This window comes from Pelecanus crispus, chromosome 8, assembly GCF_030463565.1.
Source record: "Pelecanus crispus isolate bPelCri1 chromosome 8, bPelCri1.pri, whole genome shotgun sequence".
Classification (NCBI taxonomy): domain Eukaryota; kingdom Metazoa; phylum Chordata; class Aves; order Pelecaniformes; family Pelecanidae; genus Pelecanus; species Pelecanus crispus.
In genome coordinates this window covers 43,562,119-43,579,995 of record NC_134650.1, presented here as the reverse complement: position 1 = coordinate 43,579,995, position 17,877 = coordinate 43,562,119, and the positions used below count along the sequence as shown (strand labels likewise).

At 39.9% G+C, this 17,877-nt stretch overlaps 2 protein-coding genes across 2 annotated transcripts in view; one reads left to right on the top strand and one right to left on the bottom strand.

Annotated features, from left to right (window-relative positions):
- The first annotated feature begins 1,332 nt into the window (after positions 1-1,332).
- On the top strand, positions 1,333-3,924 carry SDR42E1 (short chain dehydrogenase/reductase family 42E, member 1). Its single transcript, XM_009486470.2, has 2 exons — positions 1,333-1,415; positions 2,817-3,924. Exons 1-2 carry the CDS (start codon positions 1,348-1,350, stop codon positions 3,922-3,924), a joined length of 1,176 nt encoding a protein of 391 aa, XP_009484745.2. The 5' UTR covers positions 1,333-1,347.
- Positions 3,925-9,549: 5,625 nt separating this feature from the next.
- PLCG2 (phospholipase C gamma 2) overlaps positions 9,550-17,877 on the bottom strand; it is a 59,916-nt gene continuing 51,588 nt past the window's right edge. Inside the window, exons 29-32 of the mRNA XM_009486469.2 lie at positions 17,001-17,168; positions 16,281-16,369; positions 12,630-12,814; positions 9,550-11,816 (exon numbers count right to left, since the gene is read on the bottom strand). Of these exons, the coding sequence (XP_009484744.1) occupies positions 11,774-11,816; positions 12,630-12,814; positions 16,281-16,369; positions 17,001-17,168 (485 nt within the window). The 3' untranslated portion in view covers positions 9,550-11,773. The remainder of the gene's footprint in view (positions 11,817-12,629; positions 12,815-16,280; positions 16,370-17,000; positions 17,169-17,877) is intronic.

The window sequence follows — 17,877 nt, the reverse complement described above, 5'->3', positions numbered from 1 at the left end:
TGTTTTCCTATTATGGCTCTCTCTCGCAGACAGCTTGCAGTGGATTGCAGATGCTTAACTCAGGAGCAATTCTGCTGCAGTCAGTCAGCGCTGCGCGCCGTTTTCCCACTGCCAAAAACATTTCAGCCTCTGCACGAGGCGCAGCAGGCTTCTGTTAGCATGGTACGTGGTACAGGCTTGCGACGGATGCACCAGGATGCGGGGCAGCCACGTTCGTGGCCCCGAGACGCTGCGAGGGGAACAGCTCTCCTGGACGTGGTGGGTTATTTGAAAGCAGCTGTGGTATCTTCATACCGCCGTGCTCAGCAGCGAGGCCAGAAATTCCCCTGTCCACCCAAAACACGTGAGAGTAAGGGGCTCTTCAGCCACAGGGCCTCTCTCAAACATTCCAGATCTCTGCAGAGCTTCACGCCCCTGGGCTGATACTTGCAAGCGCCCGCTGAAGGAAGCATACGAACATCGGGATGTGACAGAGCTCAGAAAGGGCTCAGATTTCAGAGCCAACAGGAGGTTCTCCATCTTGAAGTGTCTCACCATGAGAGCCAAGCTCTGGTCGAGCGTCCGTGGGGAAGAGAAGGGGAAAAGCAGCACGTTCCGGGCACACACGTTGACACAACACGACCAACTCCAACCAACCGACGTTCACCGGGACAAAAATTCGACACCTACCCAGCACCTCCTCGCCAGACCGCCCTTCCCGCCCAAACCGCCCCGCCGCCATCTTGTGGCGCGGCGCCGCCCGCCGCCCCCGCCGCACTCCATTTCCCGTGAAGCCCGGCGGCGCCGTCACCGCGGCCGCGCCGCGCCGGGGGAAGGCGGTGCCGGCCGGCAGAGCAGGTACGGGCCGCAGCGCGCCGGGCCCCGAGCCCGCGGCTCCCCCGAGCCCCCGGCTCCCCTTCCCGCCCGCCGGGGCTCCTCAGCGCGGCTCTGCGCTCCCTGCAGGGCGTCTCCGGGAGGGCCCGGCGGCCCCGGGCCGTGCCCGGTGCGGGGTTGCCGTGCTGCGGGGGCCCCATCCTGCCCGTGTGCGGTCGCTGTGCAGGCAATGGCCGCAGAACAAGGCCCGGGGAGGGAAGTTGAAGACGTAACTCTTCACAAGGGCAGCTATATATTTGCTTTTTTCCCACAGCAGTCATCTTTTCTCCAAGTATGACCTCTCTTCTGAGGAATACCAGGGTAGAACGTATTTCTGCCTCGCCTAGCAGGTGATGAGGGGCTTCAATTAAAACATGAAATAGATCTGTGAATAACTGAATGTGTAGTGACATTACAACTCAGATTGATTTTAATGTGTACATTTACAATGTGTTTTATAGGTCAATTTCCTTAAATAGTACCAAAGGAAAGAGGATGGAACCAGGAAATACTGCCAAGGAAACAGTCCTCATTACTGGAGGAGGTGGTTATTTTGGCTTCCGGTTAGTGCATTAAATAATTATTACATACAAGAATAAATGTGAAAGATTGCTGCTGGTGAGGCAACAAAATCCATCTGTAAAAGGGAAAACCGTGAGCCTGAGATGCCTGATCCAGTTGACCCCATCCGATGCATCTCAGACCTCAGTATTAAACAAACATGTTACGCTGTTTCCACATGTTTACTGTTGCACATTCCAATATGTTCCACATATTTACTGTTATTCTGTTTCCAAATGTCAAGCATCAACTGACTTGCAGACATTTACCTGTCTGGCCACCTTTGTAATGGGGATTTAGCTCATCATCTTTCAGCCTACTCTGAAGAGCAAGCCTACGCTTGTATGTAGATCTTTCTTTGGACAGTAGGCCATGGCCTACAAATAGTTACACACGTGCTTAGCTATATAGATTAAATACTCAAGCTGCTCTCTGCTCTCAAGAATATACTTATTTTTATGGACAGTGATGTTTTAGGATTAGGTATTTCGGTGAAATCCATTTCCCTTTACTGCAGATGGCTCTGCAGGCTATGTAAAGAAAAAAAGTCCTATTTTGAGCTCTAGACTATCTTCTAGAGTACCTTCAGAGTTATAATTGCTTACAGAGGTGAGAGAGATTACAGTCATGACCAAAAGGTAAATTTCAAATGGCGGTAGGGGGAATCTCAGAAGATACCTATCTGACTTCTGCTTGGCTTTTTCCTCCACTGTCTCCCCCTTTAAGCACAAGTAGAAATACAACAGTTGTAGGAAAGGGGGAGAGGAATACCAGATTTATACTTCGTGCCAATACTTGTGTTTATACCTGTGACTTGGAGTAAGATGTAGACATGTGGCAAAGTTTTCATACCAGCTTAGAAGCATTTCGCTCATTCCTCTTCTCCATAAATTTCAAACACAATGGCAAAGGCCAACCTATTGTTCTGACAGAATTGGGATGGCACAAAAGCAGTAAGATAAAACAAGTAAGTTTTTTTTTGTTTTTGGGGTTTTTTTAATATTTGGCTACAGGTTTACATCTGAAAGGTTTGCTATTGCTGATCTGTGGGGGACAGAAGCAGAGAAATAGCTGGGTTCTTCCAAAAGGCTGCTGAAAGCAGTTCAGTTATTTCTGTTCTGAATTTTCCTTTACAGCATTTCCACCTCTTTTTTTCCTTTTTTTTTTTTTTCCCTCCAAAGTATTGATGGAGCTTGAGAAACTAGCTCAGTACCTAAAGAATTACAGCTGAATCTTCCCCATAGTAGAAGGCGAATATTTAAAAGAGTCCTATCAGAAAAAAAGTGTGTGTGTGGGGGAAAGTCAGTATTAAAATAGTTAATAGTCTTCTCTTACCTCCAGGTGAAGTGTTTCATGCATCATTATGCTATGTATACTAACATATGGTTTCTATCATGTTTTAGTTTAGGTTGTGCCATATACCAAAAGGGAGTGGATGTGATTCTCTTTGATGTTGTGAAGCCACTTCAATCCGTGCCAGAGGGAATAAAGTTCATGCAAGGGGATGTCTGTTCCTTGTCTGAAGTGGAAGAGGCTCTTAGAGATGTAATCTGCGTATTCCATGTCGCTTCCTATGGAATGTCTGGCAGGGAGCAGCTGAACCGAAAACTTATAGAAGATGTGAATGTGAAAGGAACAGAAAATGTCATCCAAGCCTGCAAGAGCACAGGAGTGTCGAGTCTGGTTTATACAAGTACATATAATGTGATATTTGGAGGCCAGATTATAGAAAATGGGGACGAATCTCTGCCTTATCTACCTCTTCACCTTCATCCAGATCACTACTCCCGGACCAAATCTTTAGCTGAAATGAAGGTGCTGGAAGCAAATGGTGCTGAGCTTGGAAATGGGAAAGGTGTATTAAGGACTTGTGCTCTCCGACCAGCAGGTATCTATGGGCCTGGAGAACAAAGACATCTTCCTAGAATAGTTAGTTACATTGAAAGGGGACTGTTTAAATTTGTATATGGAGATCCTCTTAGTTTAGTAGAATTTGTACATGTAGACAATCTAGTTCAGGCTCATATCCTTGCCTCCAAGGCCCTCAAAGCCAACAAAAAGCACATAGCTGCAGGCCAAGCCTATTTTATTTCAGATGGCAGGCCTGTAAATAACTTTGAATTTTTCCGACCATTAGTGGAAGGTTTGGGTTACAAATTCCCAACCTGTCGTCTTCCTCTCTCCCTTGTCTATTCTTTTGCATTCCTTACTGAAGTAGTTCATTTTCTTATAGGTCACATTTATAATTTTCAGCCTCTCCTCACTTGCACAGAGGTTTACAAAACTGGTGTCACGCATTATTTTAGCATGGAGAAGGCTAGAAAGGAGCTGGGGTATAAGCCTCAGCAGTATAGCCTGAATGAAGTGGTTGAGTGGTTTAGAGCTCAGGGATGTGGACCAAAGCCGAGAAAGTATACTGTTATGCATCTTGTTAGGGATGGAGGATTGCTCTTGCTGCTGATTACTGTGATGGTCTCATGGTTTCCATCTGCAGTTACATTTCCACTCTGAAAGGTGAAACACTGAGTACAGAGAACAGAATTTAGTTACATTCTCTGAGTACTCTTGGTTTTGACAGACAGGTAATAAAAAATAAAAAAACACCCAAGAAAATACACATTTGTGTCACTCATGGAAATATCTTCAACTTCATCCCCAAGGAACACAACTGCTGAGTAAAAAGGTGTAATTTTTATACATAGTTCCTCTTCAAAGTAAAATTGATCAGATCACTAACAAGATGAAGCTCAGTATTACTGCAAACAGCATTTTATTTTCGGGTACAACAGCACAGTACAGTGAATGGAACAAATGTCCTTAGATTGACCCTTCTTCCTCCCTGATAGGATTATACTCTTGATCCCTGCCCTTTATTCCCAAAGAGTTTGTGCTACATGATCCAGAGAAGAATAAACTCATTCTTGGATCACATCCCAAAACCAAATTCTGCTTTCCAGCTTGGATGTATATATGCCTAACCAAGATTAACTGATAAACTGCTAGATAATAAATAAATGCTTTTTTTTTAATGAATACATTCTGGTATGCTTTTCTGAGTTAACTCTCTGATATCTAATGATATTTCTGGAAAATGCACAATGGTTAATCTAAGTTATAGCAAAGTGCTTGAAGCAGCACAGATTTGTAGATTTTTCTAACAGTAAAATATGCCTGTTTAAAATGAATGAGCTAGCTAAAGTGCATTCATAAATAAGACCTACAATTTTTCCCAGCATTATTGAATGGTTAAACAAATAATCCATCAAAGACACTTGGTAAGTGATTACATTCATGTTCCACTGTTTATAAAACATTTTTAGCCTTTAAAAATATTTCTTTAACACCTGACACCATTTGAATAGAACTTCACCTTTGTAGTAGGATGATAAGCACTTGATACAATGAAACTCATAATTTTGTGGAGTTTTAAGAATAGAAAATAAGACCTTGTTAAGTACAGGTCACTGCTGTCTCTAGCAACTCCCTCGTCTCTGTCAGTTTAATATAGGAAGAGATAATGAGAAACTTCACATCAATACGTTACATCACAAAGTTGCTCTCCTTTAACCCATCAGCATTACAGTTGCAGTACTTGATAAAAAGACAGTCCTTGAAGAAGTTCACACTTCTCTTTAGACTTTAGTCTTTCCATTTTAATAGCTGAAACTACACTGATCTTAAATTAATTTTGTTGAAGTTCCAGTTACTTCAGTTCTGTTAAACTCTACTGTGATTTAAATGGGGAAGTGAAGAGGAAGAGAGACAGTAGTTCTACTGCATTGTTAAAAGATTCTCAGAAAACAGAAATGCCTAAATAGAGAAACCAAGCTAGAAGTCCACTGCCACCTGTGTTTAGAAGAAGGAGATTTTTGTAGTTAAAGATGACTGAAGACAGCGTTATTTTTTGAATGTTGAGTTCTTTTCCTGAGAAGTTTACCTTTAAAAAAAAAAAACCCACTATTGATAACTACATATTTTGTTTTGCTTGAAATCTGACCTTCCTCCTCCTTCATTCCCCTACCAGTATGTACACCATGAAAGAAACTAAATTTAATACTTAGCTTGAGGGACAGCTCAAGAGATAACTCAATTTTTTTTTTTTTTCCCCCCTATAATAGTAAATAAATTGTGGGGGCCTGGGGCAGCGGTGTTTGTGTAGCAGCAGTGTTGCACTCCTTTATAAAGAGCTTATGTGCCTCCATCAGAGTGCTGATGGCAGAAGGGCCACTCTCCAGAAGTCATTAATATACATCATCGTAGTCTGCAGAAAGAAGAAACCTTTTTAATGAAACAGAAAAAAAAAGACAGTCGTGACCTCATGAAAGCATTGGACTACTGTTCTCTTTCCAACAGGCCCTGTTTTGTCAAGTGAAAACCACTTGGTTATTTTCCCCTTTATGTTCTCTGTTTTTGACACAATGTTATCAGAAATAGATTAAGCAATTTTAATGCCAGCAGAAGCAACAGACAAAAACAACATGTACAAGAAATTGCCCAAGCCTGTTGCACAGAACTGTAGTATCAGTATTTCATACTAAGTCGTGTAAAAAGATCTTTTTAAGATAGAGAACATAACTCCTGTGCCCCAGAGGAATTTCTCCTGCTATTTATGATCTTTTTATTAGCAAAACTCAGCTACTGCCATTCGTAATTATCTCAGCGGTGGGGTTGGTGGAAAAATCTATGAAAGGGTCCTAAACTCATGGAGCCTAAATCCACACTGTTAATGCTGGCTGAGGTTAAAGCCCTGGATAGCTTTTCAGGTTCAACAGAAGAGGAAGCTCCTGAGAAGACAAAAAAACCCCTCAACAAATACCAGAACTCCTGCAGAGCCTGAGCTCAACACATGAACCTTTTCATTTGTCTGGAGTCAAGGACAGAACTTTTCCCCGATAACAGAATAGGAGGCATGATTTTGGCCCAACAGCCCATGACTTCTGCTTGAGCACAGGGTACTAAATCAGGTGCTTGTTAGGAGAAATAAGCAGCGGCTTGGCAATGGCTACCCCAGACCCCATCAACAGTGTACTGCTACATTCATTAATTCCCTGTCATTCAGCTCCATCTAGTAAAAAAAGCAAAGTCCTGACTTCAGAAGAGGTGAAGGATACTTATCCTCTTTCCAAAATGAAAACAGGAAATCTGTGGCTTAAGGAGGTACTTCAAAATTGCTTGAAAATTACATGTATATAAAGTCAGTCACAGCTGCTCCACGTTAAGTATTTTACAATGAGAATTCTCTCTCCTGTTTTTTTATATATTACTACTCTTGCATGAATAGCTGAGTAAATTAAGGTGAATTAATTCAAGTGTTGTGTCTGTTTCCAAATTTTAACCTATTACCTGTTTTCCTGAAAGTGAATTACCAGAAATGCATCTAAAAACTGAAAAAGCAGAGCTGAAAATATAGCACAGCTTCCATTTTTCCTAGTCCTCAAAATTATTTAACAATTGATAGGTGCCTCACTATAGAGAATAATGCTGATGTTTTAAGTGAATAGTTCAAGAATCTTTGGTTAGCTGCTTAACCTCACATACACAGCATGTCAACATAAAACTTTGCTAGATATAAATCAACAACTTATACTTCTAATGTACATTTAAATATATTATTTTAGAAGTTTAAATGTCAATCATCCTTAAAGTAGACCAGATTTTTAGTGCCTTCTCCTAAGAGACCCAACCAAAAGTTTCCTTCATTTCTATTTATTACTAATTTCCACACACTTTCAACAATATAGGGGCATATTTAATAATTTATGATGTGATCTTCAGAGAAAAGTGTCCTGAACACTGATAATTTACACATATTGTAAAAGATCTGGGGATTAAATTGCAATTCAGGAGTACACAAGTGTTAAGGGAACTACTTCTGCTTTATTTTAGTCAGGCTCATGATTCCCTTTTTTGCTGGAGTAACAGCTACCAATCCAGACTAGCAGTGAACAAAACTGCACTTTAAATTCTTTTAAAATTAATAGCTGTGCATGTTTATAAATACTGTTATGGATCAGAAGATAAATTTGGCTCCCAACTGATTCTGAAGGTTAATTATATTTATCTTCTATTTCTAATTATATAAATGGAATTTCAGTCCAGACAAAGTCAACTAGTTGGACTGCTCTTAGAAATGCTGACACACGACTACAGCAGAATTCAACAACTGTACTTAACTTCCATGCCGCATTCAGATTTTTACAACTAGTTTGGAGAATTCAAAGATAATCCCTGGTACACAGCTAACGCCATCTCACCATCTAGAAGGCTAGTTTGAGAACAGCAAAACTAAAAGTTTGCAACAGAGAAGCTTATAGATGCATTGGGGTGGAAAAAAGTGAGACTATAAGCAAATAAAACAGCTGAATGAAGTGATTTTTTGGACTTCAGAACTCATGCATACCAATACTCACAAACTCAAAGGTGATAAAGACCCTTCCGCTCATCTAATGACCTCCTAGAAGATTTAGGCTGCAGAGAGAGTCATAGAATCATCGAATCATTTAGGTTGGAAAAGACCTTTAAGATCATCAAGTCCAACCATTAACCTAACACTACCAAGTCCACCACTAAACAAATTAAGGGCAGAGTAATAATTAATTTCATGTTTCCTGGCTTGGTGGCTGGATTATTTTTTAATGAAAGTAAAACTAGAATAGAATCATTAAGGTTGGAAAGGACCTCTAAGATCATCAGTCCAACTATCAACCCAACACCACCATGCCCAATAAACCATGTCCTGAAGTGCCACGTCTACACATTTTTTGAACACCTCCAGGGATGGGGACCCCAGAACCTCTCTGGGCAGCCTGTTCCAATGGTTGAATGAGATACCTCATCTTGATTCCTGTTCAATATGCATGTAATTTTTATCAAAAGACTGAGAAAAAATTTGTTCCCAAGACTCCCAACAATGAAAAAATAGAAAAAAAAAAATCACAACATAAAGACAGCGTGTGTTCACCCAGCAGCATTTCTGCCCATGCAACCAGATGGGCAGAAAGTGTGCTGATAGAATTTTATGGCGCACATCAGGATTACTGTTCTTCCAAATTACTACAAACTTAATCTTTGCCTTGTTCAGACTTTAATGTTTGAGTTGATCCAAATCTGATGCTCACTAGGGCTGAAGTTTATATCTACCTATCACTGAAAAAGGTCGGTTAGGAGTTGCCAAGTTAAACATGATCTTTGACCTTTTCCTTCTGCCCTGCTTGTTTGCAGCCAGATGAAGTTCAACAATAACCACGTGTATGGAAACAATAAGCCAGTTCATCTTAAAAACACAGAAATGCCCTTCCTCCACCCTCTAGCAGAACACACCATAACACACCAGCAGACCACTTTTCAATAAGAACTCACTCATACTGTCTCAAATGACTGGCAAAATTAATGAAATTCAATGAGCAATGCTTAAAAAAGAAGTATCTGGCATCATTCACATCACTGCTGAGATATCAAAAATTATTTATTAAAAATAAGTTATTTTAAGGATTTAAAAGTTTCTATAAGAATACAACAATTTAACAGACAGTTAACTTCAAAAAATTTATAAATGTTTTTCTCCTAGGTTATAAAATTAGCACACACATTCAACCTACTTTCGCATTAAAACAGTTGCAACTGTGAAAAAGTTGCTACAGAGTCTGCCCTGACAAAGAATTGAGGTGAAGTTTTGGCGTTAACACAGAGAATGCAAAAAACAAGAGCAAAGTTAGTACACAGCCTTGCCCATCACTTGCAAGTCAACAAAACAGCCAACGCAGTATTTTCCTTCTGAATACAGTGTAACATTATACTCTGGGGAAAAGTCTTCCTGTAAAATGAAATGCAGTTTCATAAATACTGAGGGAGTGCCTCATAGAACTTTTGACATCATGTATGTGTGGAAAATGTGCACAGGACTTTTCAAAGGCCTTTTCGAAGGCACTTTTCAAATGGGCTAATTCTTAAATATTTGCACTGCAGCAGCACAAGGAACTCCTGTGGTCATCACACAATGGCTGTCCTGTGTCAGGAATGTACATTCCAGCGAAAAGAAGCCAGGACAAAAGGACATTTGGTTATGTCTGCTCTGAAACTGGGCTTAAAAAAAAGAAATCCCCACAAAACAAACAAACAAAAATCCCCACAAAACAAACAAACAAACAAAAAATCCACCACAGAGACAGCCTCAAGCTCTCGGGTTTGATCTCCCTAAGCCCTAGCATCTTGTAGTCTCCTATTTTTTGTGATCAGTCCAAACCTAGCTGGTACTCAGCTGCCTATAAATCCTGTCCCACCTGTAGCAACAACCTCAGGACCTTCCAGACAAGGCTTTGGGACACGTTGTCTGATCAACACTGGCAGTGTTCTCACAACATTAAATGGGAATCATTGAGGCTGTTGAATGAAATATATAGCACGGGGACTGATCATACGACTAACCATGTCCTGGAACATGCTACAAAATGCATGCACACCAAAGGTCCCCCTCTTTGAGGAACAACTGGATCATCCCATTACACTGGGATACTGCAGATAAAGCCAGCTTTATACAGCAATCTAGGTTACAGCTCCACCTCCCAAAGCTACAGTTGATGTGATTTTTTTCTTTGTCTGAGGAGGGTTTACACCCATCTAATCCTTGAACAGGTCAAGCACAACTGGGTACTGAAGAGATTTCAGGCAGGAGGAAGAAAAGCAGAGAACTGCCTTTAACTTTGCCCTCTTCTCTTTTTCAGTTGGATGATTAGTAATTAATTTCTTTATAATAAAAAAATTTACAGAAACCACCCCATTATGGGACACACTATTATAGCACTTTCATCTTTGAGACAAGACTGTCTTTACAGAATAACTAAAACCTCAAGGGGGTTCCTCAAACCATCATCTGTGAATGCACAATGGCATCAATTAAGTGCCTCTTGAAACAACAGAACTCATAGCGTGGGGAGCAAGAGAAACTGGAAATTGCTGAGGCAGCTGCATCAGGCCATGAATCCCAAATCCATTCAAGTTTTCTGCGATCAGACGTGTGCAGCATTTTATGCCTCAGGCAGTCACTTAGACACAAAAACTTAACTCCTCTGCACACATTTGAAATTTGAAGTCAAGCATACAGATAGCAAAACTCCACCCATGGAGAGATAAAGCAACTAGAAATTTGATAGCAATGACATAGTGCTAGCACAAAGAACCAACGCATACACAAATTATGACAACTGGTGTTAAACTTGCCATCGAAAGGCTTTAGTTCTGCTCTGGCAGGAAAACATGCTTGCTAATCTAACAAATTTTCTCATCTGTAACTCCATGTTCGTCATTTGATTAAAGCCATAAGAACAACGTACCTCTATATTTGTGCATACTATCATTCTTGGATTAGATACATTTTGGGAAAACGGTCTACATTTACAGAACACTATAATTTGATGCTATCAGCTAAGTAGGATTGCAAGATTAAAAATGGACAGTCCATTAAAAATTCATTTCTAAGCACATTAGCAGCTGAAAGCATTTGCAAAATGATACTACACCAAAATAAATGCTTTTCAGAATTTGAAATACCCTTCCTTTCTGCAAACAGATATTTCCCATTGCGTATCTTAAAACTTTTCCTTCTGGTGCCTTGAGGTTGTGAACATAGGTTCACAGGGGCTGTGAACACAGGTTCACACATCGTTCCTTTCTTAAACCTTTACAAAGAGTTCAACAGGAAAACCACAACTGCAGTCACAGAGGATATTTAGTTTCAACAAAATTAACATATTATCTAGTTCTCAAAAATGTAACAGAAAACGTTTAACAAAGGACAACACAGTATGAGCTATCAGCTGCCCAAAATATTTCATACAGTATCAGAAACACAATCTGCTGCGCATTGGGTACTATAACATATATGACGTGACAATGCTGGCATAGAAGTGCTTTCACAGCATTTAATAAATTAAAAACTCACTACCAGATACTCTTAAAGAGCCAGGTTGTTAAAGTGGTGTGATTCCATGCATGCAAATTGTTGTCAATGTCTTATCTATAGCCTGTGTACACAAATATAGTAGATGATTCATACTTGTACTTCAGGTATTGATAATGAGAAGTGAGGCCTATCCAACTACATGCCCTCAAATTTTAAAAATCTTGAATACACAGAAAGTCTGGCCTGCACAGAGGGGTATGCTTTGTACAGAATATAAATTATTAGGAATTAAAACAGTTTTTCTTATAAAAAGACATTATTAAGGAAACCCATCTTTCCTCCTCCTCTTCTTCTTCTTCCAGTCATTCAGTCTGATGAGACCGTCATTGAATAGGATGGCCAGGCTAAATTAATATCTCTTCCTGAATTGCACCATAAAGCACGCATCGAAGAATGATTGCTTTAAGAGTAGAATTTGCTGTTACTGACTTTCTTCTCCTTTAATCTTAAGGGAAAAGAAAAGGAAAAAGTCAAGTCTACTAGGAATTTCTCAGAGGAGAACAGTCTACTAAGCTGAATTTACTTAGATACGAACAGTGAGTAATGTATCAGCAACAAGCATTGCAATCTTTTTTCCTCAATAAATGGGAGTAAACCACTGATTCATGCAGCTGTTCAGCACACATAAAAAAGGGTAAAAACATTTGAAGAAAAGTCTTCCTCTCATCCCATCTTGAGATCTACTCAAGATTTCCTCCTGGTACACGAAGCCTCTGTCTCCCTCACGCCCAGCCCAAAGGTGGCAGCAAAGGAGAGAGATCGTTCCCCTAAGCTTTGGGCAGGGTACTGACACTTAACTGACAATTCTATGCTCTTACAACTCAATACTGTTTTTATCTTTTGTGGTTTTTGTATCTGGAAGTGTCTTCTGTTCCCACACATCTGATATGCTAACGACATTTCCAGGGACATAACTTTGATAGTGTAGACAGAGTGAGGTGAATTATTTATTTGGCTGTATATACTTCCAGGCGTTCCTCCTGGAAAGGAGGAGAGAGAGGAATATAACCTCACAGGATTACATGTTTCACTGTGATCACTGAAACTGAGATTTCACTGAGCAGACATTTCACGGCATCTGCTGGCCTCTAGCGGCTTGCAGCCCAGCCTAGCTTCACTGCAGCCCTTCCTTGCTTCAAATATGCTCATTCTACCCTCACCGCTCTTCAGATGCTTGTTTTGATAAATCTGAGATTTCCTTATCATAAATCATGTCTAGATAGAGCTGCCTTGGAAAGGAGAATGATTATCAACCCACCTGCGGTTGCATGTCTCTTGATATAACTGTAGTTTGTGCTCATTCACACTGAATTCTTTTAATATAGCATCTCTGTTAGGACTCCTTAAATTCATATGGGTGTCATAAAGGAACAGCTGGTTATTAAGCTCTTCCTGGCGCTTCCGAAGTTGCCGACATGAGGAATAAAGCTCTTCTTCACTTTCCTTCAAAAGAATATTGGAAATCAACGTAACTTCTAAGACACATACCCAAAATGAATCAACATAGTTTGGAGGATTCTTCTGTTTTCCTAAACACATTTTGTTAGCTTTATAGAATGTTTTATAAAATTAGTTATATAAGATGTTTCTGGAATGTTTATAGAAACAAACAAACAAACAAAGCACTAAAAAAAAAAACCCTCAGCCCCACAGTATGACCAGCCATACCCTCTAATGGGGGCACAAGGGACATTCCAGCATGAAATGTGTGTATCTGAACACTTCTATTGGAGTATTTTTCCCTAATAAAGCATGCCAGTCTGTTGAGGAAAGGACAGCAAACGGTGTATCATGATGGGTTATCAGATTATAACAGTTTTAAACAGGCTTTTTAAAAAGTTTGATTTTGGACTCTTCCATCATATTTGTGTATTATGTGACGTATTACCTACCAGTCCTGGTGCTTTCCTATTGAAACCTAGACTAAAGGTTGAAATACTGGCTAGTAAATAGGACCCCTAAGAGCAGCAGGTACTCAGCTGATCAAGAAAGAAGGACAGATCCGGTGTTTTTGTGTAGCTATGGCAATTCAATACTTGCAGAGGAACTGACTTAAGTATTTGAAGAATTATTTGCAGCAGTCTGAGTTTCTGTTGTTGTATGCAGCTCACAGTAGAAGGTCTCAAAATATTCCACAAGCATAAAATAATCATCATGATTCCCTTTATGACTTCGAATTATTTTAATACTTCAAAACTTTAGATGCAAAAGCTGTCTCCTTTATAAGAGTTACTAGTGGGGAATAGTACTGGCAGGACTGAAGTCTTAATTTTCACATCAGCAGCAAAACAAGATGCTCATCCTACAAGAAATGACATGCAATCGATAAATGTAATAAATCCAAACATTTTCAGAGGCGGCATACTAATAAGAATGCCTCTTTCTGCACTCAGTCCAGATCTAGGAAAACTGATAGGTTAGGAACATACCGAAGGGGTTTCAGTTAGGGCAACAAGATCCTTTCCTAAACCTTCTTTTTCCTCCCAAAACACATTGCTACCCAGATATGGGTTGAAGCAACTGAAACAGCCTCAGTGCTATGCTACTGATTACGATTTTAAAAGTTTTGGGTTTTTTTTTTTTTTTTTAAAGGGGAAGGAAACTCTGTATTCCCAAATTGCAAAGGGAAAAGCAGATTGCCAATTACCAATTTGCAGGTGTAATCATCAAGATGCATACGTACTACTCTGTTCCTGTAAATTAATGTATCCACAAAGCTAGACTTTAAAACCCCATTTAAGAATGTCCACTTCAGTCTTTTTGTTAAAAACATATACACCATCGAGGCTAATTGTTATCAGAAAATGCTGAAGAGATACACACACTTTCTGAAGCATGTAAGTCACTTTTCAAGCAAGTAAGACATGCTTCTAAATGTAAAAACAACCTCAGTATAGTACAGTTTCTACAATAAAAAGAAAATCAGTTAACATCAACAGAAACTGCATAAGGCCCCACATAATAATTCACAAAGGTGCATGCTTATACCTACAATATTCTTGCTTCTCTATTCCTAAGAAATCCCACAGCCATCTGTAATTCCCCTTTACAATTTTGTATTTCATCTCCAAGAGTATGCAGATGGGCTCTGTATATAAACAGGCCTGTTATTAAATTATATCATTTCATGGAGGGTCATCATTTAAAAAAAAAAAAAGCAAGGGCAGAAGAACAGATGGAGACAGCCTTGATCTTTTCTGATGCTTCTTGAATGATCTGGCAAAAGTTATAGAAGTTGATTAACTATGGCAGATCTTGGTTTGTTGCAGACTGCTGAACAAAAGGGAAAATTTTTGGAAGTTCTCCTGCCACTGCATTACCACACAGAGACATCAGACATTGTAAAAATACAGAGCTGTGCTGCATCTTCATTTGGCTTAACAAGCAGAAGGGGCTTCAAGAGTGCGAAATGTGCTACTGTCAAAGGACTCGGTGCTGACAGATTGGGAGACATACTGCTGCTATGAACAACACTTTAAGAGCTACTCCTGCCTCAGGCAAATAATGATCTGAATTTCTGAAGAGAAACCACGGCAGGAGGAATTTGCAATATATCTACAAGTGATGTCCATGCTCAACATATTAGGCAATGGTGAGTTGCTGCCAGTTTTCTCAAAGGCAGCAAGCCAAAAAATAGCAGTTTATCAGGCCTCCGCTATCAGACTTGTGTCCATGAAATATGAACATTTTAAACGTTCTCTTCAGAGGACGTAGGTGTCTCTTGTTTACACACACACACTTGGTCTCAGCTTCTAGCCCTCTCCTGCTTTCATGACTCTTTGCTATCCAACAGAAGGAATCTACCACGGCTGCCAAACACTGTCATTACATACAGTCATTTTACATCATGTGTAAAGGTGGCTTTGTAAAAACCTTGACAAAGGATGTCTGAAAAAGGCTACCACTCCTTTGTGACAAAGAATGTGACTGAATTCAGTAATATCCATTTCAGTGTATGCAACTGCAGGCACAAATCCCTCCAGAGACACAATGATTTACAGCTAGCAGAAGTTGGTGTTTTAATCAGGAAAAATAATGTACACTGGTGTGAACTGCAGCGTAAGCCCGAATGGTTGTAAAAGACTACAAATAAGAAGTTGGACCTTTTTTTTTTTCCTCTGAATCTGAAGGGTACTGGAAAGCACCCTGAAATACCCACTTCCCAGAAGCATCGTTAAACTTTCATCACATGGCCTCTACACCAGTGTGTTTAAATTACATAAAATATTATTGAGATAAAGAGAGTCTGAGAATAATCCTGCTTCAAATCAACATATACAGCAGCAGCTTTGGAACACCAACAAATGCTGTTCACATATCAGCCACTTTAGTGCCTGGCTTCATGAACAAGAATGCGTCATTGTTTTTTCCCCTGTATGTTTAAAAATATTAGTACTTCAATTAGGTGTTTTAGAGAGGCTTAAAAAAAAAAAAAAAAAAAGCAGATTAGCACTTCTGTAGGAACCAGAATATGTCTTCCACCTGATGGGTTGTTTATTTTGATGAAGTACTGGGAGAAATTACTATCTTCTCTTCCTAAAGTGATTTCTTTTTATGTAGCACCTTTAAAAAAAAGATTATTCTACAAAATCAAAGCTGAATTTAGCTAGCTTTGCATGGCATCAGTCAGTTAACAAGAGAAGACAATGACCATGCTGTTACAGCAAAAACTAGTGGAGGTAATGAGGCTTTGTTAGTCCATTATTTCTTTTAACAACTACGTAATCTGTCCACCCGGGGCGGGGGGGGTAACTCAATTTGCGTTATTGGTCTTCCCCAGTACCTGCAGAAGAAATGCCTGACAATAGCACATCAGACAGAACATAAAACTAAATCCTCATTTCCTGATTTCCACAAAGAACTGATAACATACAGTCTAAGTGCACAAAAATCCCCCAGTGGTTCTCACCAGAACTTGTTGCATTTCACAGTGAACCAGAAGTGAAGCCAGCTCTATATCTTCACTATAGCCATTCTTGAGAGGAACTGATCTAAAACCTGGGAGGGGGAACAACATATACAAAGGACAATTAGAGTCAAGGCAAAGGTTTATCTGCAGTCACAAAAATTGTGCATACAGTCCTGAGGGCTAACAGATTCTTCATTGCTCAAATGCTCCACTGCTGAGAGCAGGCTTTGCTACAACAATTACAGGGAAGCAAAAGGCAAGAACAGGAACATTGAGAAACACGTGATTTCATGTGCTCTTGAAAATGAAAGCCAGAAGCAGAGGAAAGCAGAAAACTTACTCTATAGATGTCCATATCTAAGATAATTAACAAAACAAATGCACTAACACCAAAACAGAAAAACAATCTTCCCAGATTTTACTCAGAGCACATAACCCTGTTGCTGAAATGGAGCATGTGGTTAAGACAGTGCAAATTATTCTACATAATGCTTTCCTATCTCAATTAAAAAAAGGAATTTCAAGATGGCAAGAGGATTATTTTAAATACTTACACGCTACACAGCCAGTATCATTATAAACAATGGATTAAAGGAACTTGGATCAAAAGAGCATTTGTCCTTTGGCACGTTGTAGCTGCTACTGAGAGCAAAGTCACAATACAACAACGCTGAACAGCATCTTTCTGACTCAGCCCCCTACTATACCCACTGATCTTACCTGATTTGATTCCTTTGATGGGAAAAGTGGCATGTGCTAAGAAATTGGGGTCACTGAACATATCCTCCTCATAAACCACAAAGCGCAGAAATGCTAGATTTGGATCGTAAATTTCAAATTTCACTTGCTCTGGACAGGGTGCCCAAACTGGATTAAGGCCATTGTCATCTGTAATGAAAAGGAAACATTTGCAGTATGAAGCCATAATTTCACTTCATTCACATATGGTATGTATGCTGGGACATTTTCTGGGGATACAACGGCACAAAAATACTATTTACCATCTGTCTCCTGTTGTAACCTTGCTTCAGAAGGTTTGTATTTGTTTATTTGGGGGGGAAGATACGAGGAAACTTGGCAGGGATGGAAATCCACGAAAAAAGCTATTATTTGTATTTGAACATATAAAACCTCCTTAGACATGTATTTGTGAAAAAAAAAAAGCTAACTCATTGCTCATATTCATGAGCTTCATGCTCTGTATCAGATGAAAAGCGTGAAAAGCACTGGGAAGACTAATGTACAATGGCCCAGTTCTTATAGTCGTTTATAGAACACCGAGTAATTTGATGTGTGCGACACAGGCAGGAAGTTTACTCTCTAAAGTCTTGGTCACTTCCCACAAAAAGTTAAAATCATAATCCTCTTCTCTGAAGTCCTGAAGAGCCACAATGCACATTCTGCTCCCGATTCTGTGTTTATTTTCCACTGGTATCAGCGGTTTGGATTAGAACCAAAGCTCGTGTACACACAAACACCCATGCACAAAAACACACACATCCCTTATCCAGAACTCACCGGGAGTGAGCTTTGATTAAACTTCTATTGCATTGCAAGTTATACTACTTTACAGCCCTGTATACCCAAGCTGTCTCCA